The following is a 27314-nucleotide window of genomic DNA, read 5'->3' as shown; positions in this document are numbered from 1 at the left end:
CTTCGGGCTGCCGGCTTGCTGCGGTCTGCGGGCCGGTTCTAATAATAAATCAAGATCATCCCAGGGCGCGTAAAAAACCTTCTCGCGGGCCGGATGTGGCCCGCGGGCCTTGACTCTGACATATGTGCTCTAGAGCAACTATGACACACAAAGCCTATGTTTCTAAATAGTTATATTTATTAGTATTCAATCCAGAGCATCCAAAACATGCTCAATGGGTGACATGTCTGGTGAATATGCAGGCCATGGAAGAACGGGGCCATTTTCAGCTTCCAGGAATTGTGTACAGATCCTTTTTTTCTTTTCTTCCACCTTTATTTAACCAGGTAGGGAAGTTGAGAACAAGTTCTCATTTACAATTGCGACCTGGCCAAGTTAAAGCAAAGCAGTTCGACACATACAACACAGAGCTACACATGGAGTAAAACAAATCCTTGCGACACGTTCATKATCATGCTGAAACATGAGGTKATGGCGACGGATGAATGGCATGCCAATGGTCCGCAGGATCTCGTCATGGCATCTCTGTGCATTCAAATTGCCKTCGATAAAATGCAATTGTGTTCGTTGTCCGTAGCTTATGCCTGCCCATACCATAATCCCACCATGGGGCACTCTGTTCACAACAATGACATCAGCAAACCGCTCACCAACACGGCACCTGCCATACATGTGGTCTGTGGTTGTGAGGCCAGTTGGATGTACTGCTAAATTCTCAAAAACGACRTTGAAGTCTGCTTATGGTAGAGAAATGAACATTCAATTCTCTGGCAACAGCACTGGTGGACATTCCTGCAGTCAGCATGCCAATTGCAAGCTCCCTCAAAACTTGAGACATCTGTGGTATTGTGACAAAACTTCACATTTTAGAGTGGTATTTTGTCCCCAACAGAAGGTGCACCTGTGTAATGATCATGCCGTTTAATCATCTTGWTGATATGCAACACCTGTCAGGTGGATGGATTATCTTGGCAAAGGAGAAATGCTGACTAATAGGGTTTGTGCATATGGAAAATTTCAGGGATCTTTTATTTCAGTTCATGAAACATGGGACCAACACTTTACATGTTGCATTTATWTTAGTGTTCAGTGTACCTCTATGGCTGAACCTGTCATATTGTTTAAAATAACACCTTTGTCATTGGGGGATCAATGGAAACATCAAAAGGGGACAACATTCCACACCTGAACCCTCAAGTATCACCTACAGGAGTGCTGTGGCTGCTTCCTGTTATAGAAAAGGTAGTGATTATACATAGGGATTATAACGGTGTAAAATCATTCTATATTGATTTTGGTTGTGGAATGAGTTATAAAAATATATAGGGGATCATTAGAAGTATTCTTTCATACCTTAAAAAAAAGTCCTGTTGAGAAACTATTTGTTGATCCTTATATATGTGCTTTTCCATAGTAAATTCTTGTTCTATAAGGGGACACTGTTTCCCGACTGAGTCCCTCTCTGGCCCAACTGTCTAATGCCACGAAGCGCTAGCTAAGACCCATCTTTACACACCAGAAACTATAGGCCCTGCTGGCTTCATGCCCTAAAATACTTTCTTAAAATGGTTTACCAAACACTGTACATTCTAGCCATTCCAGCATACAGGGTGTGTAAACATTCACAGTGAGCTTGTGGAGCAAGGCCAAACATCTAAATATGTCACAGAGAATAAAAAWTWTAAAAAATAAAATAAATTCTTCAAACAGTACTTCTGAACACCAATAGTGGCATTCTGTCATAGTGCCACAGTTTGAAATAATATCATATATACCAATATAACGTAATGATAGTATAGTACAGGAAAGCTCAATATTGGAGATCTTCAGCAATCCAGTTCACAGGCAGGATGAATGAATCACAAAAGGGAGGAACAGTCTTGACGCCATTTGGTCACTGTTGTGAAGGCTTGTTTAGCCTCTTCTCTTCTCACATAAGGCAACTTAAATGTAGCATGTCTACCATTTCCTCGACTATAACAATACTAGGAGTCTCTTMGTTTCAGAGATGTGCAGGTCCTGACAGAGGCACCCGTTCGGAGATGCAATGCACAACAACTACAACTTAGATGTACTTGTCTAATAGAAAAGGCACCCGTGCACTCTCAGACACAGTACTACCTAATCCCGTGCAGGGTTTGGAAAGTTCAAACGAGAAGGATCCCATCAATGGAATTTGGATGTATGGTCCCCATAATAGCATCTGGAGTATGTAGCATTCCAAATGAACTCCCCTCCTAGTCTTTCTTTTCTCTGTTTCCCTTCTTTACCTCTGTCGCTTTATCCTTCCATTGTTTCTCTTTCATAAGGCCTTCAAAAAGTTTTCATCTTACACTCATCCCATCTATTGACTTCCTTTGACCTAATTGTCCTCACATTACAGTCCGTTTCAGTCTTCAGTAAATCGTTCACTGCAACAACAACAAAAAAGAAGAAAAAAAGAGAGTTTGATTAGATAAGTTTCAATCCACAAAAAAGAAAAAAAAGGACAACTCCAGTTTGGCCTTTCCCAGTCAATCATGAAACTTACCTTCAGAAGACAACACCTGTGTGCCATCTATGATTAGTAGTTTCATTGTTTGGTACTGAGAGGTTGAGGTATTTCAGAGGTTGAGGCTAGGAGTGGGCAATATGGCCTAAAAATAATTTTTCAAACTTATGGGGATCTTTAAATGTTCTCTAAATTAAGCTTTGTTGTACAATTAAAAGTAAAATTCACTGMATTTCAAACAGTCAGCAATAATGTAATGACTTCAGGGTGCGTGAAATTAGGCTAAATATAAGCCCCACTAATAATTTGATCAAACTAGTTTAACCTGCTTTTTTGTAATAAAATCACCCATCTGGCTTTCAAGTCTATGAAAACACAATTTTTGTTACAAATTTATCCAGAACCATGCATAATGCACATTCACTAATAATGACTAACTTCTTATAGCAGGTATTGAGGCATGGTGAGGGGCTTGGTGTCTGAGTGTAAACAGAGGAAGAGGCAAAGCAAGAGGTTTCACTTGCCAAAATCTGTCCAAAATTAGCACCATGCGTTTTTATGGGCTTATTTTGGACCTAAGCTTGTCACCTGCCTTCCCGCCTTTGGGACAACGACTCCCATTGTTAGGGCAGAGACATGAGCATCTCGTCATTAGGAGCGAAAGACAAGACAACATGAGAACAAGCGGACATAAACGCCCATAAAATTTAAATACAGGCATTTGGATTATTATGCAAAAACATACATTTAAATGAATCAAATGAATTTGATATATCGCCAAACCCTATTTGGGCTATTGAGAGTGTTACGGAACAGTAGGATTGGTCTTAGGAGCATGATTATACACTACCACACTCCATTCCCAGGCGGGCAACAGCAACTGGGTTCAATTTGAACTTTCAAGCCTTGATAAAGCCCACAGGTGCAGCCAAGCACCTCTTTGTTTTAGTCCGTTTTGTAAATATGCATTTTGGTCGCCCTTTTGAACAACAAACTATTATCTGCGGAGTTGGCCCTGGATCCAGTTAAGTTTGCTGTCTCCTGAGCACATGTACATTAGTGTTGCAAAGTATACCGAAATGTATGTACTTTTTCGACACTAGAATAAGAAAAACTGTTCCGTACTAGAATGTTACTTTCTGTAATTCTGTCAAATGTGTCTCACGTCGTCTACTGATTGAGGATAAAGTCCATCAGCGCAGCCAATGTCCCCATAGATTGCGAGAGCACCAGGCCTGCTCCACTTAACCATAGCTAGCTCTAGCCTGCCATGAGGAACCACTGAACTCATTGGGAGTCTGGGCTGCAGACCCTGCGGCAGAACCAATCAGTTGGATTTTTTTTATTTAACTAGGCAAGTCCGTTAAGAACAAATTCTTATTTACAATGACGGCCTACTCCGGCCAAACCCGGACAACGCTGGGCCAATTGTGCTCCACCCTATGGGACTCCCAATCACGGCCGGATGTGATACAGCCTGGATTGCACACTCCCTCAAAACTTGCGACATTTGTGGCACTGTGTTGTGTKACTAAACTGCACATTTTAGTGGCCTTTTACTGTCCCCAGCACAAGGTGCACCTGTTTAATGATCATGCTTTTTACATCAGTTTTTGTAGCCCTGTCAGGTGGATGTATTATTATTATATTAATGATGGAGTATGCTCTCGGAGGATGTGTTGGTACCATTCCTTATTCATGGCCGTGTTCTTAGACAAAATTGTGAGTGAGCCCACTCCCTTGGCTGAAAGCAACCCTACACATGAATGGTCTCAGGATGCTTTACTGTTGGCATGACACAGGACTGATGGTAGCGCTCACTTTGTCTTCTCCGGATAAGCTTTTTTCCGGAAGCCCCAAACAATTGGAAAGGGGATTCATCAGAGAAAATGACTTTACCCAGTCCTCAGCAGTCCAATCTGTACCTTTTGCAGAATATCACTCTGTCCCTGATGTTTTTCCTGGGAGAAGTGGCTTCTTTGCTGCCCTTCTTGACACCAGGCCATCCTCAAAAGTCTTCGCCTCATTGTGCGTGCAGATGCACTCACACCTGCCTGCTGCCATTCCTGAGCAAGCTCTGTACTGGTGGTGCCCCGATCCCACAGCTGAATCAACTTAGGAGACGGTCCTGGTGCTTGCTGGACTTTCTTGGGGGCCCTGAAGCCTTCTTCACAACAATTGAACCGCTCTCCTTGAAGTTCTTGAGGATCCGATAGATGGATGATTTAGGTGCAATCTTACTGGCAGCAATATCCTTGCCTGTGAAGCCCTTTGTGCAAAGCAATGATGACGGCACGTGTCTCCTTGCAGGTAACCATGGCTGACAAGGAAGAACAATGATTCCAAGCACCACCCTCCTTTTGAAGCTTCCAGTCTGTTATTCAAACTCAAATCAGCATGACAGAGTGATCTCTACCTGTGTTAACGAGAGAATCACTGACATGATGTCAGCTGGTCCTTTTGTGTGCAGGGCTGAAATGCAGTGGAAATGTTTTTTGGGGGATTCAGTTCATTTGATGGCAAAGAGGGACTTTGCAATTAATTTCAATTCATCTGATCACTTCATAACATTCTGGAGTATATGCAAATTGCATTATACAAACTGAGCAGCAGACTACGTGAAAATTATTATTTGTGTCATTCTCAAAACTTTGTGGAATTAGCTAAGATTTAGTAAATTATTCTCTTTTTTTTTTGTTTAACTGCATACCAAAGACCTATGTGGATACCAAAATATGTTTTAATTTCAACAGTTTTCTAGAAGAAATTGTGCATTATTTGAAAAAAGTGCAAGGGTACCAATATTTTTGGCCAAAAATGGTATCCACATAGGTCTTTGGTATGCAGTTAAACAAAAACAAAAAGAGAATAATTTACTAAATCTTAGCTAATTCCACAAAGTTTTGAGAATGACACAAATAATAATTTTCACGTAGTCTGCTGCCTCAGTTTGTATAATGGCAATTTGCATATACTCCAGAATAATTCAGGAATGATTCAAGACAAAACACTGGACTGTTCTGAAGTGGCCAGCAATGAGTCCAGATCTAAATCACATTGAAAACTTGTGGAGAGATCTGAAAACAGCACATAGGAAAAGGCACCCTTCTAATCTGGGAGGACTGGAGCAGTTTTTACAAGAGGAGTGGGCCAAACTGACTGTACAGAGGTGCAGGAAGCTCATCAATGGTTATAGGAAGCGCTTGATTGCAGTTATTTTGACCAAAGGCTTTGCTACCAAATATTAAGTCTAGGGTGTCAATTTTGTCAATGCCATTTCTATTTATTTTCAGATTTAATAAATGGATATATTAAGTTCTGAATCAAAAACAAAAGGTGCTGTACTATTAACAGTGAAATAAAGAATTGTGGAGACCAAATACTTTGTTCAACTTCAACTTATTTYTTTAGAAAATTGTGAGTTTATACACACACACACACACAGTGTAATAAACTCAGCAAAAAAAGAAACATCCTCTCACTGTCAACTGCATTTGGTTTCAGCAAACTTAAAATGTGTGAATATTTGTATGAACATAACAAGATTCAACAACTGAGACAAACTGAACAAGTTCCACAGACATGTGACTAACAGAAATGGAATAAATGGGGGGGCCAAAATCAAAAGTAACAGTCAGTATCTGGTGTGGCCATCAGCTGCATTAAGTACTGCAGTGCATCTCCTCCTCGTGGACTGCACCAGATTTGCCAGGTCTTGCTGTGAGATGTTACCTCACTCTTCCACCAAGGCACCTGCAAGTTCCCGGACATTTCTGGGGGGAATGGCCCTAGCCCACCCTCCGAGGTCCCAGACGTGCTCAATGGGATTGAGATCCGGGCTCTTCGCTGGCCATGGCAGAACACTGACATTCCTGTCTTGCAGGAAATCACACARAACGAGCAGTATGGCTGGTGGCATTGTCATGTCAGGATGAGCCTGCAGGAAGGGTACCACATGAGGGAGGAGGTAGTCTTCCCTGTAACGCACAGCATTGAGATTGCCTGCAATGACAACAAGCTCCGTCCGATGATGCTGTGACACACTGCACCAGACCATGACGGACTCTCCACCTCCAAAATCAATCCCGCTCTAGAGTACAGGCCTCGGTGTAACGCTCATTCCTTCGACGATAAACACGAATCCGACCATCCCCCCTAGTGAGACAAACTAGCGACTCGTCAGTGAAGAGCACCTTTTGCCAGTCCTGTCCGGTCCAGCGACGTTGGGTTTGTGCCCATAGGTGACGTTGTTGCCGGTAGTGTCTGGTGAAGACCTGCCTTACAACAGGCCTACAAGCCCTCAGTCCAGCCTCTCTCAGCCTGTTGCGGACAGTCTGAGCACTGATGGAGGTATTGTGCATTCCTGGTGTAACTCAGGCAGTTGTTCTTGCCATCCTGTACCTGTCCCGCAGGTGTGACGTTCGAATGTACCGATCTATGCAGGTGTTGTTACACGTGGTCTGCCACTGCGAGGACGATCAGCTGTCTGTCCTGTCTCCCTGTAGCGCTGTCTTAGGCGTCTCACAGTACAGACATGGCAATTTATTGCCCTGGCCACATCTGCAGTCCTCATGCCTCCTTGCAGCATGCCTAAGTCACGTTCACGCAGATAAGCAGGAACCCTGGGCATCTTTCTTTTGGTGTTTTCAGAGTCAGTAGAAAGGCCTCTTTAGTATCCTACGTTTTCATAACTGTGACCTCAATTGCCTACGTGTAAGCTGTTAGTGTCTTCACGACCGTTCCACAGGTGCATGTTCATTAATTGTTTATGGTTCATTGAACAAGCATGGGAATCTGTGTTTAAACCCTTCACAATGAAGATCTGTGAAGTTATTTGGATTTTTACAAATTATCTTTGAAAGACAGGGTCCTGAAAAGGGGATGTTTTTTTTTTGCTGAGTTATATTATATATCACACACACACACACACACACACACACAGAAAGAAAAACATATTTTTTTTGTCCATTAAAATAACATCAAATTGATCAGAAATACAGTGTAGACATTGTTAATGTTGTAAATGAGTATGTAGCTGGAAACAGCAGATTATTTTAATGGAATATCTACATAGGCGTACAGAGGCCCATTTCAGAAACCATCACTCCTGTGTTCCAATGGCACGTTGTGTTAGCTAATCCAAGTTTATCATTTTAAAAAGGCTAATTGATCATTAGAAAACTCTTTTGAAATTATGTTAGCACAGCTAAATTGTTGTTCTGATTAAAGAAGCAATAAAACTGGCTTTCTTTAGACTAGTTGAGTATCTGGATCGTCAGCCTTTGTGGGTTCGATTACAGGCTCAAAATGGCCAGAAACAAAGACATTCTGAAACTCGTCAGTCTATTCTTGTTCTGAGAAATGAAAGATATTCCATGTGAGAAATTGCCAAGAAACTGAAAACCTCGTACAACGCTGTGTACTACTCCCTTCACAGAACAGCGCAAACTGTCYCTAACCAGAATACAAAGAGGCGTGGGAGGCCCCGGTACACAACTGAGCAAGAGGACAAGTACAGTTGAAGTCGGAGGTTTACATACACTTAGGTTGGAGTCATTAAAACTTGTTTTTTCAACCACTCCACAAATTTCTTGTTAGCTTCTCTAGGGTAGGGGGCAGTATTTTGACATCCAGGTGAAAAGCATGCCCAAAGTAAACTGCCTGTTACTCAGGCCCAGAAGCTAGGATATGCATATAGTTGGTAGATTTGGATAGAAAACACTCAAACACTCAAATAATGTCTGAGTATAACAGAACTGATATGGCAGGCAAAAACCTGAGAAAAATCCATCCAGGAAGTGGGATTTTTTAAATGTTTGTAGTTTTCCATAGACTGCCTATTCAGATTCCAATGACTTAGGACTCAAATYGCACTTCCTATGGCTTCCACTAGATGGCAACAGTCTTTAGAAATTGTTTCAGGCTTGTATTCTGAAAAATGAGGGAGTAAGACTAGTCTGAATGAGTGGACACTGCAGTGTCAGAGGTTTTTCATGCGCACGACCGAGAGCACGCCTTTCTTGTTTTCCTTTTATTTTGACGAAGCTATTGTCCGGTTGAAATGTTATTGATTATTATGACTGAAAACAACCTGAGGATTGATTATAAACATCGTTTGACATGTTTCTACAAACTTTACTGATACTTTTCGGATTTTTTGTTTGGTTGTTGTGACTGCCTATGAGCCTGTGGATTACTGAACAAAACGCGTGAACAAAACAGAGKTTTTTTGKATATRAAGAGTGACTTTATCGAACATTTATTGAGTAAATGGGAGTCTTGTGAGTGCAACCATATGAAGATCAAAGGTAATAGATTAATTTTATCGCTATTTCTGACTGACTACTACTACTTGGCTGGTAACTGTTTGTAATGATTTGTCTGCTGGGCGCTGTCCTCAAGCAATCTACTTTGTGCATGACACAAGTAATATTTCCAACAATTGTTTGCAGACAGGGAATTTATAAGTGAAATAATCTATCACAATTCCAGTGGGTCAGAAATTTACATACACTAAATTGACTGCCTTTAAACAGCTTGGAAAATTCCAGAAATTGATGTCATGGCTTTAGAAGCTTCTGATSGGCTAATTGACATAATTTGAGTCAATTGGAGGTGTACCTGTGGATGTATTTCAAGGCCTACCTTCAAACTCAGTGCCTCTTTGCTTGACATCATGGGAAAATCAAAAGAAAAATCAGCCAGRTGAGCTGTTGCCGGTTGGTGCACTTGATTCAAAAGTCCTACTCACCGGGTAAGCAGGGTGTTCCCATGAGACAAACTCCGCCTACCCGGTAAATCGAGTGCACCTACTGCGCTGCCCAATCAGATAGCTCAAATCACCGTGGCTACAGAGCTTCCATGAAGTTTAATAAGCTACGTTAAATGTAATAACTTTTCAAACCATTACCACAGAGACTGTCAACGAATACAACAAAGCGCTGCTGTATTAAGAAATATTTAACTTTCTCTGGTCATAGGAACAACATGAATTTGTGCATGAGTCAGATGCGGTGCGACTCGAGTTTCGCCATCAGGTGGAAGACGGTGTCCCCTCTCTCTGGTCTCACCAGAGGAAAGGAAGGAGAAAGCAGTTGGGAAAAATCGTTTTGAACAGTCATCCAGCTCGGAATTCCAAGTCAAACTCTGGCATCTTTCTAGAGCTCCGACTTTTCGACCTGAAGATCACCGACGTCGTGATTTGACCTCGTTGACCATCAGATGCAGGTACCATCAGTCCAGTAAAATAAAAAAGCTAACTTCAATTCATGCTCCACAGTGCCTCACAAGTGCTAAACCAACTGATCTATTTTCTTATCAAAGCTCCAGTTTTGAAATATGGTCTGATTAACAATATTGGCAGGCCAATCACATAGCCAATATGCTGTGATAATGTATTAGGCCTACTGCCCAAACCTCATTCCTACAAAACTGTTGCGCAGTAGATCTCAGCTTGCTTTTTGACTGCGAAAGTGATCTTGACTCAGAAAAGGTTGGTGACCACTGCACTAAGCCATCCATGGAATGAGTTTGTCACCCCAGGGTTAAGGTATTGAATATTTTCATTGTTAGACATTGATAGGTTGAGGTATTGACCGGTTGACGTATCGCATACTTACATAACAGCTGCTTGTCTGAGGAACTATGTCACTGAGTGAGATGACGTCACATCCACCGATGCACTCGTCAACTGACGACACTGAGGTCACTGCTTCAAAACTGAGGACAAGACATATAATTTGTTTGTGTGTGTAGAGCATATACCTTATAGTGGAAAGGTCTGAGAATGCATTTCCCCCTTACCTTTTGGGGGTGCTAGCGTCCTCTGTACTGGCTGCCTCATGGACCTCCTCTCCCACAGATCTGTGAGAGGACAGATTAATAAACACATGATTCAACCATATAAATATAAACATGACACAGATGTGATGCAGTGATGAGACCATGGGAAATTACTCAATACAACAGCATAACAAGACAGCTTGGCRAAAGACACACACAAACCTGACGGAGGGAGCCGTGGTAGCGAGCTTCGAGCTTCCCAACAAGGAATTGAAGAGGGTTGTTTCAACAGAGTTACTGGTGACAACATCGTGTGTGTTTTTTTTTGGTGGTATGTCAGGGCATCCTGACTGCACCACTGGGGGGAGGGACAACACATAAATCATTTGTTTTGTAAAAGGTGTCAACCACTGATACGTGCTCTCAACTGGAACTTCCAATGACAACTATATCGTTAATAATAAAATTATAAAATCACATAAAATGTATTCCAAAACTCCCCTCCCTCCCTTCCTCCTCCCATTGCTCACCRCTGACTCCCTCAGTCTCTGTACTTTGGGAGTGTGGGACTCCTAGGCTGCTGCTGGGCTGGGGGAATGGAAAGGGTCTGGAGCTTGCAGTGTTGGCCCTCCGTAAGCCTCCCTGGGTCCCCACTCGGCTCTTCTTTGATGGGGATGTCTTCACTGGAGGGGAAATGGAGAGGAAGGGGTGGTGAGAGGACTGCTACTCTGGCTGAGTTCCGATTCTCTACCCTTCTCAACAAGTGTGCACTCGTTCACGCCCCATTATGCATTTAAAAGCATTGTATTGRTGCAAGCATGGCTGGAAGGMGTTTCCACTGTAATCCTCACAATAGTTAATTCCTTATCAATACATGAAGGGGAGTGCACACTTCTAGAGAAGGGTAGAGAATCAGGACGCAGCCATTGTGTAGAGGTTTTGTAGAGTAACACTCAAGCGCTTACATGGAATCTTCTTGAAKACTGTATTGCACATGAATTTCTGAAAGCGGTCTGCGTAGAAACCTGGTCTGTGCACTGACACTGTATCCTGGAAGAAAGAGGGGTTTAAAATACCAGATAGCTTATGAAAAAGGTCACCACAGAGGATAGTGTGTCTGAACACTTACCCCATCGTGGACCAGAGCTTTCCAGGAGTGCTCGATCTTCTTCACAAACCTGACCAAACAAGACATGGGTTGCTTACTACAGACCAGGGTTGGAGTCACTTGCATTTTAATTCAGAAAGTAAAACCACATTCCAATTCTTCCCAATTGAAAAACATTGAAGATAACTGGAATCAGTATACTTGCTGAATTTACTKAAATTGAATTGACCCCAACCATGCTATCGACCTAATAAGACTCTGCAGCGTTCTTTGGTGATAGTTGTGGGCCAAAATTCTTCATTTTGCAGAGGCAATTCAGATATTTAGCTAGGCAATTTGCAATGATTTYGTCCAATTTGTCAAAAATGGGCTGACGGGGGAAAACATTTGACGTGTTGTTTGATTGAACCATTTTATGATGTAAAAGTGTGGCTATTGGTTAACTGCGAGCCCTCTCTGTAGTGCGGTGATCGGACAGTTATATAAGTTGACTGTTTGATTCGGTAATAGTGCGGTGATTGGTCAAATTTRSAAGTCCTCGCATCAAATGCGGAGAATTGTGGATTTTGYGAAAACTCTTGCGATTGCAGAATTGCAAATTCCTGGAGGGACAGCCTAATGTATTCATAGTTTCACACCTACTTCAGACAGACACAAATGCAGACAAAACTATAAAATATACCACTACGTACAATAAGAGCAGTAGTTAGTTACCTGTAGGACTGCAGAATGTCGATTATGCCAATGTACACCAGCATCCTCTTACCCTTGGAATTGCGTGCCGGAATACCTCCCATGCTGCAAGGACAGAGAGAATACATCATGCACTAACAAACAAGTCATTTCAGTCCAAATTTGAACTTATCTTCATCAGCCTACAATACATATCCTATTTCTTCAGATATGCAGACGTAACGTGTCTAATGATCAAATCGAGATGTGTAGCGRACATACAAGGTAACCAATCACTGGCCTTGTTTAAGCTCCTGAAACAARAGAGAATGCATAATACTCACTTGTCCTCAGTGTCCAATGCTCCCTTGCCGTGCGCCTCTCCTTGGATGGCCTCTATGGCAGTGCAGTAGAGGGACTTCTGGCCCTGTGACGGTGGGGGCCTCTGGTCGGCCGCCTCCTCTCCAGCCCGCTCCCGGGCCGCCTGCTCCAGGTTGTGGATCCCCACCAGCATGCTGTAGTCCATGATCTTAAAGCTCTGTAGCAGCTACATGGGATAAAGGAGTCAGGACTAGGGCTGTTGCGGTGACCGTATTACCGCCACGGTAATCTCCTCTTATGCATTCTGAACATGAGTTGGTTGTACCCAACTCACTAACTACCAACAGGCCGCTGATGGCCTGGTACTCAGTGCTCGATTGTTCCTCTAACCACTGAGATCAATGCAAATGAAATTGAAAATCACATCAAAACAGTATCATGCTTTTAAAACTCACTGTTAGGCTACATTTCATTACCTCACCATGATGATCAATTTGAAGAAAGACGCTCAACAACAGGTTGAAACTGAGTGGAAAACATGGTTGTTGTGGATGTTGTTTCAGAGCAAAACAACGAAATGGACAGTGCTTTCTAAGGTGATGATTAATTCAAAGTATTTAAGACATAGCATGTAGAACACCCATATTAGAGCTTATAGAGTGCATTCGGAAAGTAAATCAGACCATCCCTTTTCCCACATTGTTACGTTACAGCCTTATTCTTACTCCCCCTCAATCTACACACAATACCCCATAATGACAATGCAAAAACAAGTTTAGACATTTTTGCAAATTTATTACAAATAAAAAAAGATACCTTAAGTATCAGTATTCAGACCCTTTGCTATGAGACTTGAAATCGAGCTCATGTGCATCCTGTTTCCATTAATCATTCTTGATCTTTCTACTTGATTGGAGTCCACCTGTGGTAAATTCAATTGATTGGACATGATTTGGAAAGGCACACTCATGTCTATATAAGGTCCCACAGTTGACAGTGTATGTCAGAACAAAAACCAAGCCATGAGGTTGAAGGAATTGTCTGTAGATCTCTGAGACAGGATTGTGTCGAGGCACAGATCTGGGGAAGGGTACCAAAAAATGTCTGCAGCATTGAAGTTCCCCAAGAACACAGCGGCCTCCATTATTCTTAAATGGTTGAAGTTTGGAACCACCAAGACTCTTCCTAGAGCTGGCCGCCCGGCCAAATTGAGCAATCGGTGGAGAAAGGCATTGGTCAGTGAGGTGACAGAGCTCCAGAGTTCATCTGTGGAGATGGGAGAACATTCCAGAAGGACAACCGTTGCAGCACTCCACCAATCTGGCAGTTATGGTAGCGTGGCAGACAGAAGCCACTCCTCAGTAAAAAGGTACATGACAGCTCGCTTGGAGTTTGCCAAAAGGCACCTAAAGGACTCTCAGAACATGAGAAACAAGATTCTCTGGTCTGATGAAACCAAGATTGAACTATTTGGACTGAATGCCAAGCGTCACGTCTTGATGAAACCAGGCACCATCCCTACTGTGAAGCATGGTGGTGGCAGCATCATGCTGTGGGGATGTGTTTCAGAGACGGGACAGGGAGACTAGTCAGGATAGAGGAAAATAGAAAGAGCAATGTATAGAGATCCTTGATGAAAATCTGCTCCATAGCGCTCAGGACCCCAGACTGGGGCGAACGTTCACCCTCCAACAGGACAACGACCCTAAGCACACAGCTCAGACAAAGCAGGAGTGACTTCAGGACAAGTCTCTTGAATGTCCTTGAGTGGCCCAGCCAGAGCCCGGACTTCAACCCTATCCAACATCTATGGCGAGACCTGAAAATAGCTGTGCAGCAACGCTCTCCATCCAACCTGACAGAGCTTGAGAGGTTCTGCACAAAATAAATGGGAGAAACTCCCCAAATACAGGTGTGCCAAGCGTGTAGCGTCATAACCAAGAAGACTTGAGGCTGTAATCGCTGCCAAATATTTATGCATAATGGATGGACTCGTTACCTTATGCTACAAACGTTCTATCCATGAGTCAGAGAGAACGTATAGGAAGTATGGCAATGCTGTGCAGGGCAGCTTACAAGTATAGTCAATTTGAATAATAGGGCTTTTATATTTTCAGAACTAACAGCCTGACAATTTTATTTTTTACATTTTTATTTTACCTTTATTTAACTAGGCAGTTAAGAACAAATTCTTATTTTCAATGACGGCCTAGGATACAGAATATCTCACCACCATACGTTTCCATCTCCTTCATTCCTTTCTCGAGCGCGCAGAGATAGGGGCTGTCAACAGTTGAAATATGTTTCATTGTGAAAACATGTCACAATCGATGTTCCCAAACAGATTTCACCATTAAGCATTGGATAGCTGCAGGAACATGGTTAGAAAGCCCATGGCATACAGAGTTCGGGCGGAATATCACCTGTTGCGCAACGGAAGGCTGCATGCTCAAGCACAGTGATTAATGCGTAAAGTTAAATAAGTGTTCTTATAAGGCCAGACATTTCTCAATGCAATTCCATGTGAAAGCAGAGTTTTGATGGCTGCCACTAAAAAGAGGAGGATCCAAGCTGCTATTATACTTATTTCTCAGCTGCTCTGCTATAAAACCGAGTGGCCTACACTTGGTATTCGAGTGCATACAGATGACATGTACCCCTGCACTTGTTCTTACCCATTTCATAAAGGGACATTCTAAATCAAAACACATTTTTCATATTAGTAAAGACAAGATTCAATTGAGAATAGTCTGATTAGTGAAAATATGATCACTTGAGAGAACAGGGTGTGCAACCTGCAGCAAGGAACAGAGCGCAAGTTTTTGTGACTTTTTCAAATAGTCAATAGCCTATAGTCGCATCATGCAGCCCATATCTGTTTTGATCTCTAAGACATTTTAAGGTTTGTATCATTCACAACCTCATTTGCCAAATAACTAAATCTAGTGTATAGGACCGGTTTCAAATGATACATTTTACACTCAACATAGCCACTCACTCTGGAATGGGAAAAATMTAATTTTATTCAGCTACGTTCAATTATATTATTCTTACAATAAAATAATGCCACAGGACTTAAGCATATCTTGTCTGCTAAATTAACTAGCCTACAGCCTATGGCATGGCACATAGCCTGATAACATACAGTAGACTGACTGATATTTGGTTCTTCTGAAATACATTTYYCWYATTTTTAGACCTGCCTATTTTAGACCTGCCTAAAATAAATMATGTGATGGTTATATATTAAATGGTTTTATTCATCTTTTTAAAATGTAGATATTCCAARGGCGTGCATCAGCGGCTTGTATACCGGCAGCCCTGGAGATGGTAAACATGTTTATGTTCATTAAATGGTCAATTACCGTGAGACCAGCAGGCATTTGCATGACAGTAAACATCTGACAAAATGTCATGAACGCCACAGCCCTAGTCAGTACTCAGAAGAACTTTGAGTACCAATTTTGGATCAGGTTAGCATTTTAGATTACAAGGAATAAGATCACATGGACAAAGGGGACTCGATTCTAGAACTACACTCCTACTCTGAGATGTGCAACTAGATTCATTTTTTTCTCTCTAGACCACCTTTACGCCACACACAGAGACGCTTACAAAGCTCTCCCACACTCTCTATTTGACAAATCTGACCATAATTATATCCTCCTGATTCCTGTTTACAAGCAAAGACTAAAGCAAGAGGTACCAGTGACTCGCACAAAACAGAAGTGGTCAGATGATGCAGATACTATGCAACAGGACTGTTTTGCTAGCACAAACTGGAATATGTTCCTGGATTCATCCGATGACCTTGATAAGTATACCATTGGGCTCCCAAGTGGTGAAGTCGTCTAAGACACGACATGTTTCAAGCAGACCAGCATAGTCCCTGTGCCCAAGAATGCCAAGGTAACATACCTAAATGACTACCGACCTGTAGCACTCATGYATGTACCATGAAGTGCTTGGAAAGGCTGGTAATGGCTCACATCAACACCATAATCCCAGTAACCCTAGACCCACTACAATTCGCATACCATCCCAACAGATGATGCAATCTCTATTGCACTCCACACTGCCCTTTCACACCTGGACAAAAGGAACACCTACGTGAGCATGCTGTTTGTTGACTTCAGCTCAGTGTTCCAACACCATGGTGCCCTCAAAGCTCATCACTAAGCTAAGGACCCTGGGGAGACTAAACACCTCCCTGTGTAACAGGATCTTGGACTTCCTGAGGGCCACACCCAGGTGGTAAGGGTATGCAACATCATCTGTCACGCTGATCCTCAACACAGGGGCCCTTCAGCGGTGCATGCTTAGTCCCCTCCTGTACTCCCTGTTCACCCACGACTGTGTGGCCAAGCATGACTCCAATACCATCATTAAGTTTGTTGACGACAATGGTAGTAGGCCTGGTCACCGACAACAATAAGACAGCCTATAGGGAGGGGGTCAGAGACCTGGCAGTGTGGATTCAGGACAACAACTTCACCCTCAATGTGAGCAAGACGAAAGGAACTGATTGTGGACTACAGGAAAAGGAGGGCTGAGCACACCCCCCATTTACATCGACAGGGCTGTAGTAGAGCGGGTCGAGCGATTTCAAGTTCCTTGGTGTCCACATCACTAACAAAGTATCATGGTCCAAACACACCAAGAAAGTCGTGAAGAGGGCATGACAACACCTATTCCCCYGCAGGAGACTGAAAAGATTTGGCATGGGTCCTCAGATCCTCAAAAGGTTCTACAGCTGCACCATCGAAAGCATCCTGATGGGTGCATCACCGCTTGGTATGGAAACTGCTCGGCATCCAACCACAAGGCGCTACAGAGGGTAGTGCGTATGGCGCAGTAAATCACTGGGGTCAAGCATCCTGCCATCCAGGACCCTAAAAATTGTCAGACTCCAGCCACCCAAGTGATACTGTTCTCTCTGCTACCGCACGGCAAGCGGTACCGGAGCTCCAAGTCTAGGTCCAAAAGGCTCCTACCCCCAAGCCATAAGACTGCTAAACAGTTCATCAAATGGTTCCCCAGACTATTTTCATTGACCCCCCTTTTTTTACACTGCTGCTACTCGTTGTTTATTATCTATGCATAGTCACTTCACCCCTGCCTACAGCACCAGTCAAAAGTTTGGACACACTCATTCAARGGTTTTTCCGCATATGTGGGAACTCCTTCAAGATTGTTGGAAAAGTATTCCAGGTGAAGCTCGTTGAGAGAATACCAAGCTTGTGCAAAGCTGTCATCAAGGCAAAGGGTGGCAACTTCGAAGAATCTCATGTTTTAATTTGTTTAACACTTTTTTGGTTACTATATGACTCCATTTGTGTCATTTCATAGTTTTGATGTCTCCACTATTATTCTACAATGTAGAAAAGAGTAAAAATAAAGAAAAACCCTTGAATGAGTAGGTGTGTCCAAACGTTTGGCTGGTACTGTACATATTACCTCAATTACTTTGACTAACCTCTACCCCAACACATTGACTCGGTACCGGTTCCACCTGTATATAGCCTCGTATTGATATTTTATTGTGTACATTTATTTTGTTACTTCAGCTTATTTTRTACCAAATATTYTTTTACTTAAAAAAACTGCACTGTTGTATTCGGCGCATGTGACAAATACAATTGGATTCGTTTTCCTAAAAAAGTGAACCCGTTAAACGCTGAGTGGTTAAACAGATGTTTAGCCTGTTAACCCCCCATGAAAGCTACAATTGTCTTTTCGAAATCGACTTACATTTTGAAACCAAAATATACTTAGCATAGTATACAATATTAAACGTTGTTTAGAAAATGCCACGAGACGGCGTCAGAGTTTGAGGTTAAATCCACTTTGTTTTGTTTCCTTGCCACGATACTAACAAGTATCACRATTAGAGGTCGACCGATTAAATCGGCATGGCCCATTAATTAGGGCCGATTTCAAGTKTTCATAAATCGGGTATTCTGCATTTTTGGACGCCGATTATATTGCATTCCATGAGGAAACTGTGTGGCAGGTTGACCACCTGTTACGCGAGTGCAGCAAGGAGCCAAGGTAAGTTGCTAGCTAGCATTAAACTTATCTTATAAAAAACAATCAATCTTCACATAATCACTAGTTAACTACACATRGTTGATGATATTACTAGGTTAACTAGCTTGTCCTGCGTTGCATATAATCAATGCAGTGCCTATTAATTTATCATCGAATCACAGCCTACCTCGCCAAACKGGGGATGATTTAACAAAAGAGCATTTGCGAAAAAAGCAGTCGTTGCACGATTGTACCTAACCATAAACATCAATGCCTTTATTAAAATCAATACATAGAACTATATATTTTTTTAAACCTGCATATTTAGTTAAAAGAAATTCATGTTAGCAGGCAATATTAACTAGGGAAATTGTTTCACTTCTCTTGCGTTCATTGCACGCAGAGTCAGGGTATATGCAGCAGTTTGGGCCTCCTGGCTCGTTGCGAGCTAATTTGCCAGAATTTTACATAATTATGACATAACATTGAAGGTTGTGCAATGTAACAAATATTTAGACTTAGGGTTGCCACACGTTCGATAAAATACGTAACGGTTCCGTATTTCACTGAAAGAATAAACGTTTTGTTTTCTAAATGATAGTTGCCGGATTTGCCCATATTAATGACCTAAAGCTCGTATTTCTGTGTTTATTATAATTAAGTCTATGATTTGATATTTGATAAAGCAGTCTGACTGAGCGGTGGTAGGCGGCAGGAGGCTCGTAAGCATTCATTCAAACTTTACTGTGTTTGCCAGCAGCTCTTAGCAATGCTTGATTCACACGCCGTTTATGACTTTAAGCCTATCAACTCCTGAGATTAGGCTGGCAATACTAAAGTACCTATTAGAACATCCAAAAGTCAAAGGTATATGAAATACAAATRGTATAGAGAGAAATAGTCGACGCGTCATAATTCCTATAATAACTACAACCTAAAACTTATTAACCCGGAATATTGAAGAACTGGGAATATTGAACCACCAGCTTTCATATGTTCTCATGTTCTGAGCAAGGAACTTAAACGTTAGCTTTTTTACATRGCACATATTGCACTTTTACTTTCTTCTCCAACACTGTGTTTTTGCAATATTTAAACCAAATTGAGCATGTTTCATTATTTATTTGAGACTAAATAGATTTTATTTATGCATTATATTAAGTTAAAAATAAGTGTTCATTGTAATTGTCATTATTACAAATATATCTAAAAATAATAATAAAAAATAATAAAATCGTCATCGGCTTTTTTTGGTCCTCCAATAATCGGTATTGAGAAATCATAATCGGTCGACCTCTAATCACAATACTGGTATTGTCCCGGCCCTAAAATATACACCACCACACACAAACACCTCTACAGACCCATTCTCCCTCCCTCTCACCAGGCAGTCTCTCTGGATGGTCTTGCTGAGGGCGTTGTAGTTGTCTGGTTCCAGCAGAAGACCATCGGGAAGGTCCTGGATGAAGTCCAGATCCTTGAACGTGGGCACAGCCCTTTCTCGCTCCTTGGCCGAGGCTCGTCTCTTATAGGTGGAGCCCTTCATGTCGTACTTGAGGTGCATGCGCACGGTGCGCGGGAGCAGGTTGTTCATGACAGCAATGCGGATGTTCTTTCCTCCTGCCTGGATGCAGTAGAGACCGTAGAACTTTGGCAGCAAGGTTCGCTTGTTCTGGTTCAGGTTCTAGAGAGCGAGTGGAGGGGAAAGGATTGGGGTCCAACTATGTCAATCAAATCCACTTATAGCATAGAATACAACACGCGCAATAAATCAGGAAACATTCAGGACAAAGATTGAATTGTGTAGCAACTACTAGGTCAACTTGGTAACTCAAAGGACAAAACATAGGGTACACAATGGATCATCACACAGACACGCACACCATTGCATGCACAGGCGTAACCACACTCACTCTCTTACCATGAAGTAGCCAGGCAATAGTTTCTGTAAGAACTCAGCCTCTTTGTGCTGCACAGTCTTAATGATGAACTCGTCATCGCTGGAGACGTAGAACAGAGATCCACTGGCTCCAGAGTTGGACAGCTCAATCAGTTCCTCGTTACACAGCGAGTACTGCAACAAAAACAGTACTCAATATTTGTTACCATCAAACTTAAATGAATAGGCCAGGAGTGTATTTAATTAAATCACTGGACACAACAGGAACTTATTAGAGGCAGGMTTCTATTTGAGCCAGGCGTCTATTTCCTTAATGCACACAGCTGATGTGCATAATTCATTGTTAAATCCTGCATTTTAATACATTTCCTGCACTAATGTGTTATCATTTAGACAGTGTCACATTCTTTTGTCTTTAGTATGCCTCTATTTTGAGGAAAAAAATAATGATTATCCTSTTTGACTGTGCATTTTCTGCAGTTCTTACTTTTGCCACCAGAGAGGGATCAGCCGATTTCTGGGGGTCTGTGCTCCCAAGTTGYTGACTGTTTTTGTGCTTGCCAGTTAGCTAGCAGCTGTTAGCAGCCAATGGCTAGCAGTTTTTTACTGGCAATAAAAACAGATTATTGCCATCATTTCTTTGAGTCACTAGTGAATTATGTAATGTAACAAATCAACCATTAAACCTTGTAAAAAATTCATGCTATCCTCTTAAATTAATTTACCAAGCGTTTATTTGAAATATCTGCCGTTGCCCGGCTATTAAAAAAGGGACAGGCGGCTACCTGACACTGGGCTTTCAACTGACATTTTTACGGTAGGTAAATAGACCATTCCACTTCCAGTATTGCCTTTCAAGGTGGGTTGAGTGAGTGTAGTACCAGGTAGTCGTCTGGTCGGATACCAAACATCTCYCTGAAGTAGCGGAAGGCGATGGGAGCGTAGGTCTTGAACCTGAAGTCACTGTAGTGATGGGCTGGGGTCAGGTTACTGCCCTCACTAAAGACGAATAGAGGAGTGTGATTAATACATCAAGTGACTGCAGACAGAGAACATGAACTTACGTAAACACAATTCTACACTTGTTAAGAATGCAAAATTGAAGCAGAGGAGAACATTAAGGGATAATCAACGAGAGGCTATGCATTCTTTGGAAAATAATGAAGTGGAAGGTATGTTCCACGACCCGCTAGCAGAGTGGAACTAACCTTCCACGGAGWTGCATTATTTTCCAGAAAACGCATAGGGCCACGAGTTGAATACCCCCTTTGATATCATGGCTATAATTTAACACATTTGCCACTAGAAATGTGTTCATTTGACTCTAGACATGTGTTCAACATCCAAGTTTACTAGATAGCTATAGTATTTGCCTTGGTAAACAAACAGAATTGCTAGTTTAGCTAACCAAACCATGAGTCCTAGCTTGCCATTATGAAAATAAAATTCAACAATGCCAATGTTTTCAATTTGACTTTTGCTTTCAAAAGTAGCTCAAACAGAGAATGTAAGAATGAACTATAGCCATTGAATTCTACCGTGCAAATATACCATGCGTTATAGGGAAATAATGCAAGCTCTAGAATTCCCTTCAAGCCAATCAGAARCGAGTATTTAACAATGTCATGGTAAAATTGGGAAGAACATCATTTAACCTACTTCTTTGTCACAATTCCAAACTTCAAATATTGACATAAAAACATAACAGAAACACATACTCCCTCTAAAGTTTCCTGTCTATAAATCACACATACCTGGGGAAAAAGATGCTCTCCACCACTTCAAAGTCCTGCATGAGTACATCTCTCTCAGGTTTCTGGCTCAGGCTGCCCACTGTGTGTGTGATGCCCAACTGGATGGCACCTTTCAGGGCAGACGAGGTAGTCTGGAGGAGGGCAGAGCAGAGATSGAGATTGAATAGAAAGGAAGAGAACGTATTTTCCCCAGGTTGAACATATGCACATGTTAAAGTCAGCGGAGGAGTGCTCTGAGTTTGAAGTGCATGCCTGGGGTGCACACCGTAGCAAATACATACATATATATATAATGAAAACTAGTGTTCCTATTAGACAAATTCAGATAAGTCCCTCCCCATTTTGTCCCATTTAGTTCCTAGTGAAAACACTGCTATGACCTCTTCAAATGGGGAAACATAAATAGATGGGACATTTCGAAACCAGCAGATTTATCTTCACAAGACTAAACATGTGATTGGCGGTTATGTAATTAACTGACAACAGGGACTGAATATGTTCACTCATAAGAAAACCATTTAAGTAGGAAAGATGAGGTCTGTTACAATGTGTGAATGGGAGTTGACCAAGAACTCTGACCTTCTTGTAGGTGGTCTCCCCAGTGGGGTCAAGCCCACGGTGGCCAATAGTCTTCTTTATAGTTTGAGATGAGCTTGAGGACCCTAGAACCTGTGAGTGGAAGAGAGGAGAAGAGGTGAGTCACAGGAAGAGACAAAGGACATAACACAACCTTTCGGTTAGCCTACTTTATATACATGAGTGGGATTACTGGAGGCATAAATTATTGGCATGAAAACCACAATGTACATCATCTTCTCACCTCTAMAGAAGCCATCTTCCGAGTCCCAGTTGAGCCTACTGAGAGAAAAAAAAAAGTGAGGTACAGAAAGAACAAGAAAAAAGTTTGAGTGCCGTTGTTTACTGCACACACAGCACTGTGCTATAGATCGTAGAGCTGCTGTTGTGAATTGTTGCCGTTGGTCATGCCAATCCCAACCAGTCTAAAAACACACAAAAACCTCCTTAGACCCAATTTATACAAAAGGTGATTTGGCCATGAATACATTCAAAGGTGTCAAGACACCACATTCTGTAGCCTAAGACTCTGAATACAAAATAGAAATAAATAGCTAGGCTACTAACGATGATGTATTGCTTGTTTGTAGCTTGCTTTTGAAGCGCTTTGATGTTAAGAAAAGCGCTATAGAAATGTAATACATTTTTATTATTAAAATGACATTGCCCAAGGAGTAAGATGCATACATGGGATGTCATCAGTTACAGCTATTGGAAGCTGAATCAGTTTCCAAGACAACAAGGCAATGCAAACATTCACAGGCCTAAATTGACAGAACCTGAATAGTTAATGTCAACCAGTACACACTGGTACCTCTGAGGATAGTCTCCTCCAGAACTGAGTGTGCACTTCTGTGGGGGGTGGGGGGGGGGTAAATGGTTATGGTCCTGTTAGTAGCTAATATGTTGTGCCCTACTGAACAGTGCCAACCCTAGGACAAGGAGTTGTGTACTTGGCAAAGGTGGGTTCTGTCACACGGCGGTATTTAAAGAGCAATCCAAATACTACAGGATTGAGTCTCAAAGACATGATCTCCAAAACAAGTAACTTTAGCTATTTGGTGTATAGATATCAGAGAGAATGTGCACTTACCAGTGGAACTCGCTGGACCTGAATGAACTGTTCCGGCTGTGGCCATTTCTGAAACGTGCACTGTTCTTGCTAAGCTTCAACAAGCTAGCTGCCTAGATCGCAAGGTATAACGTTAACGTTATTTTCGTCGAAGCGATTGTTCTGGTGCGTTTCAACACAGCTCTGATCCAGGGTCGTCAAGCCAAATAAACTGGACCGAGTGACTGGGCAAAATTCTGGATACCCCACACTGTCATTACTCTCTGTTTGTTTTGCTGGGATGAGCTGAGGGGTTGGGTCCTTCTTACTCAGCTGAAAAGAAAACATAGTTAGCTAACAAGCCATATAGCGCCCCTGACATTGACAAACTGACGTGTTGTTAGATTCACCGGTCCTGGCTGGTCAATGCTAACCAACATCAGGTAGCTAATGTTTACATTACATTTCAGTAATTAGCTGACGCGCTTATCCAGAGACACGTAGCTAGCTACAGCTACTAGCTAACTTTAGTTGGTTCAAACTGCAAGCCACGTTGGCTTCCTGAATCCTAGCAATGAAAATGTCTTTCTGTTATTTCACATGGCTAACTAGCTAAGGATGGGACATGGTGTCGATAAGAGCAACTGCTAGCTAATAATTATTTAAACAAATAACATGTTGACTAAGTAACACGTTACTTTTTAATAGAATTACTAGCTAGTTGCTCTTACCGACACCATCTCACCTTTGTTGTTATCATTTTCAAACAGCTACGCTAACCTAGCGTAGTTTTCCAGCTAATGTCAGCCGAGATTCACCGCAGTAGGCTTGTTTCCAGTTTGGATAGTGGTTAGATATTCGGAGCTTGCTCGTCAATACATCTTCCACTGAAGGTCTTAGAGATATCTTAATTCCGATGGTAGAGCGCAAGGTATAACCTTTATTTTCTCCGTTTTCAAAAAGTGACTTTACGTTGGCTTTCAATGGGGGAATATTATGCACTCGCGGCTATGGGACTGTCTTAAAAGTTCAATCAGCAGAACCAGGGGTAGGCTGGACAATAGAACAAGTCAAAATTCATCCAAGGCTGAAAATGGCAAAAGAACGTTGGCTAAACTGGAACACTAGCGCAGACCCATCGCAGAGCCCGTTTTGACGTTTAGAATTCAATTTAGCCTAAATGGCACCAAAAAATGTATCCCTTTTTATTTTACCACAACAATCTGTTCTTAGGACGAAACTGTAAATAACAACTCGTGTAGAAAGTAAACATCCGCACCTCGATGGTGCCAAGTGTGCTTATGTCTGCATAAAGAGGAAGTAGGAAAAAAAGTGCAACTTTCGAGTATTTCTGGTCAAGCTATCGATGACAATGGAATACACTGCCCAGCCTTACATAATTAGAAAAAATTGATCATCATGATTAAAATGGTGTCCGACTTGAAAAAATTGAAATATACACATTGTGAGATATTTGGAAAATATACCAGCATGACTCTCCATAGGAAAACAATGGGGGAAGCGCAGCGTTCCAAGGGCAAAAGGTATTTCAAGTCTAGCGTTTGATGACAACAGAATACACTGCCCAAACCGGCTGCGCGCGTGCGCCATCGTGCATAAATGTATTTAGTCCCCCACACCAAACGCGATCACGACACGCAGGTTAAAATATCAAAACAAACTCTGAACCAATGACATTAATTTGGGGACAGCTCGAAAAGCATTATATCCTATTTAGATAGCTTGCTGTTGCTAGCTAATTTGTCCTGGGATATAAACATTGAGTTATTTTACCTGAACTGCACAAGGTCCTCTACTCCGACAAATTAATCCACTCATAAAACGGTCAACCGAATCGTTTCTAGTCATCTCTCCTCCTTCCAGGCTTTTTCATCCTTGAACTTATATGGTGATCACATCTAAACTTTCATAGTATTACCACGACTACAGGCAAAACAGTTCGTCTTTCAATCACCCAGGTGGGTATAACCAATGAGGAGATGGCACGTGGGTACCTGCTTCGATTAACCAATGAGGAGATGGGAGAGGCAGGACTTTCAGCGCGATCTGCGTCAGAAATAGGACGACTTCTATTTTAGCCCTTGGTAACGCAGACGCACGTGGCGCGAGCAGTGTGGGTGCAATAATTGAATAACATGGATTTCTACATTTATTTTGTGAAGCTCGCGCACGCGACGTGTCCGGCTGGTCAGCATGTTACGTAATTAGAAAGAGGATATTCTCATGATTAAAATGGTATCCAATATAAAATAATCTAAATGTAACAGTATAACTTTAAACCGTCCCCTCGCCCCGACACGGGCGCGAACCAGGGACCTTCTGCACACATCAACAACGGTCGCCCACGAAGCATCGTTACCCATCGCTCCACAAAAGCCGCGGCCCTTGCAGAGCAAGGGGCAACACTACTTCTAGGTTTCAGAGCAAGTGACGTAACTGATTGAAACGCTACTAGCGCGTACCCGCTAACTAGCTAGCCATTTCACATCCGTTACACTCACCCCCCTTTCAACCTCCTCCTTTTTCCGCGGCCCTTGCAGAGCAAGGGGCAACACTACTTCTAGGTTTCAGAGCAAGTGACGTAACTGATTGAAACGCTACTAGCGCGTACCCGCTAACTAGCTAGCCATTTCACATCCGTTACACTCACCCCCCTTTCAACCTCCTCCTTTTTCCGCMGCCCTTGCAGAGCAAGGGGCAACACTACTTCTAGGTTTCAGAGCAAGTGACGTAACTGATTGAAACGCTACTAGCTCGTACCCGCTAACTAGCGCGGTGTGATTTTGTTTAGGTCATAAAGCAAATGGGCTTATTATCTTTAGTGTTTCCCCTAGGATTTAAAAAAATCAAAGGTAGGGGTGGGGTGTTTTTTTTGCTGGGTGGGTTTTTAATTTTTTATATAGAATGACTGTGACGATGTCACTTCTGGTGACCTTTTAAAAATACATTCTACTCCAATGTGTAACGCTTGTCGTCTGGAGGAGAAGAAGAGGACCAAGGTGCAGCGTGGTAAGTGTTCATATTCTTTAATTCAAATACGTAACACTAAACCAAAACAACAAACACGACAAACTAACAGTCCAGAACGGAGAAACAAACACTAAACCGGTGTCACGATCGTCTATGGGTGAATGAGTGGACCAAGGCGCAGCGTGAAAGAAAGCCATCTTCTTTTAATGAAGAAAAAACAAACACTTGTAAACGAACAACAAACAAACGATCGTGAAGCTAAAACGAACTAAGTGCACACATGCAACATAGAACATAGACACTACAAAAACACATACATTCCCCATGTCACACCCTGACCTAACTAAAAAACATAATAATGTTAAGGTTCCACACTTTTGGCATAAGATACTGTAAGGCTGTGTTCGTGTAGGTCTACCCTGCTTGGTAATAACGTTTTGATAACTTTCCGAGAGATACAATTGAACTTTATCAATTATATTCGACTCTAACTCTACAGATTCAATAACAATCATGACTAGACGACTAATCCTGCAACTCCCTGCAGTCATCTTATCCTGACACCGTTTGCTAACATGTATTCCGTGCATTAAAACTTTTGCACAAACCATTGAACAAGAATTTTGATCTAAACAAGA

General features: G+C 42.1%; 1 protein-coding gene across 8 annotated transcripts; it reads right to left on the bottom strand.

Annotated features, from left to right (window-relative positions):
* Positions 1-1010: 1010 nt before the first annotated feature.
* On the bottom strand, positions 1011-25607 carry LOC111955829 (phosphatidylinositol 4-phosphate 5-kinase type-1 alpha). 8 transcript variants are annotated; one of them, XM_070436490.1, is made up of 17 exons: positions 25480-25607; positions 23728-24018; positions 22879-22913; positions 22638-22727; positions 22059-22189; positions 21186-21303; positions 20326-20478; positions 19789-20088; positions 12398-12600; positions 12096-12179; positions 11403-11451; positions 11239-11323; positions 10804-10956; positions 10496-10631; positions 10295-10354; positions 10111-10210; positions 1011-2411 (listed from the first exon to the last, which is right to left on the bottom strand). In XM_070436490.1, exons 2-17 carry the CDS (start codon positions 23771-23773, stop codon positions 2409-2411), a joined length of 1746 nt encoding a protein of 581 aa, XP_070292591.1. In that variant the 5' UTR covers positions 23774-24018; positions 25480-25607; the 3' UTR covers positions 1011-2408. The 8 variants fall into 8 exon arrangements, with proteins under 8 accessions (XP_070292591.1, XP_023831927.1, XP_023831925.1 ...); XM_023976159.2 differs by having other exon boundaries at positions 22879-22916; positions 25480-25606; XM_023976157.2 differs by lacking the exon at positions 25480-25607 and adding an exon at positions 25173-25280 and having other exon boundaries at positions 22879-22916.
* Between the last annotated feature and the right edge of the window lie 1707 nt (positions 25608-27314).

Source organism: Salvelinus sp. IW2-2015, linkage group LG31 (assembly GCF_002910315.2).
Source record: "Salvelinus sp. IW2-2015 linkage group LG31, ASM291031v2, whole genome shotgun sequence".
Taxonomy (NCBI): Eukaryota; Metazoa; Chordata; class Actinopteri; order Salmoniformes; family Salmonidae; genus Salvelinus; species Salvelinus sp. IW2-2015.
Note: the sequence above shows the minus strand (reverse complement) of the source record. Positions and strands in the feature narration are given on the sequence as shown.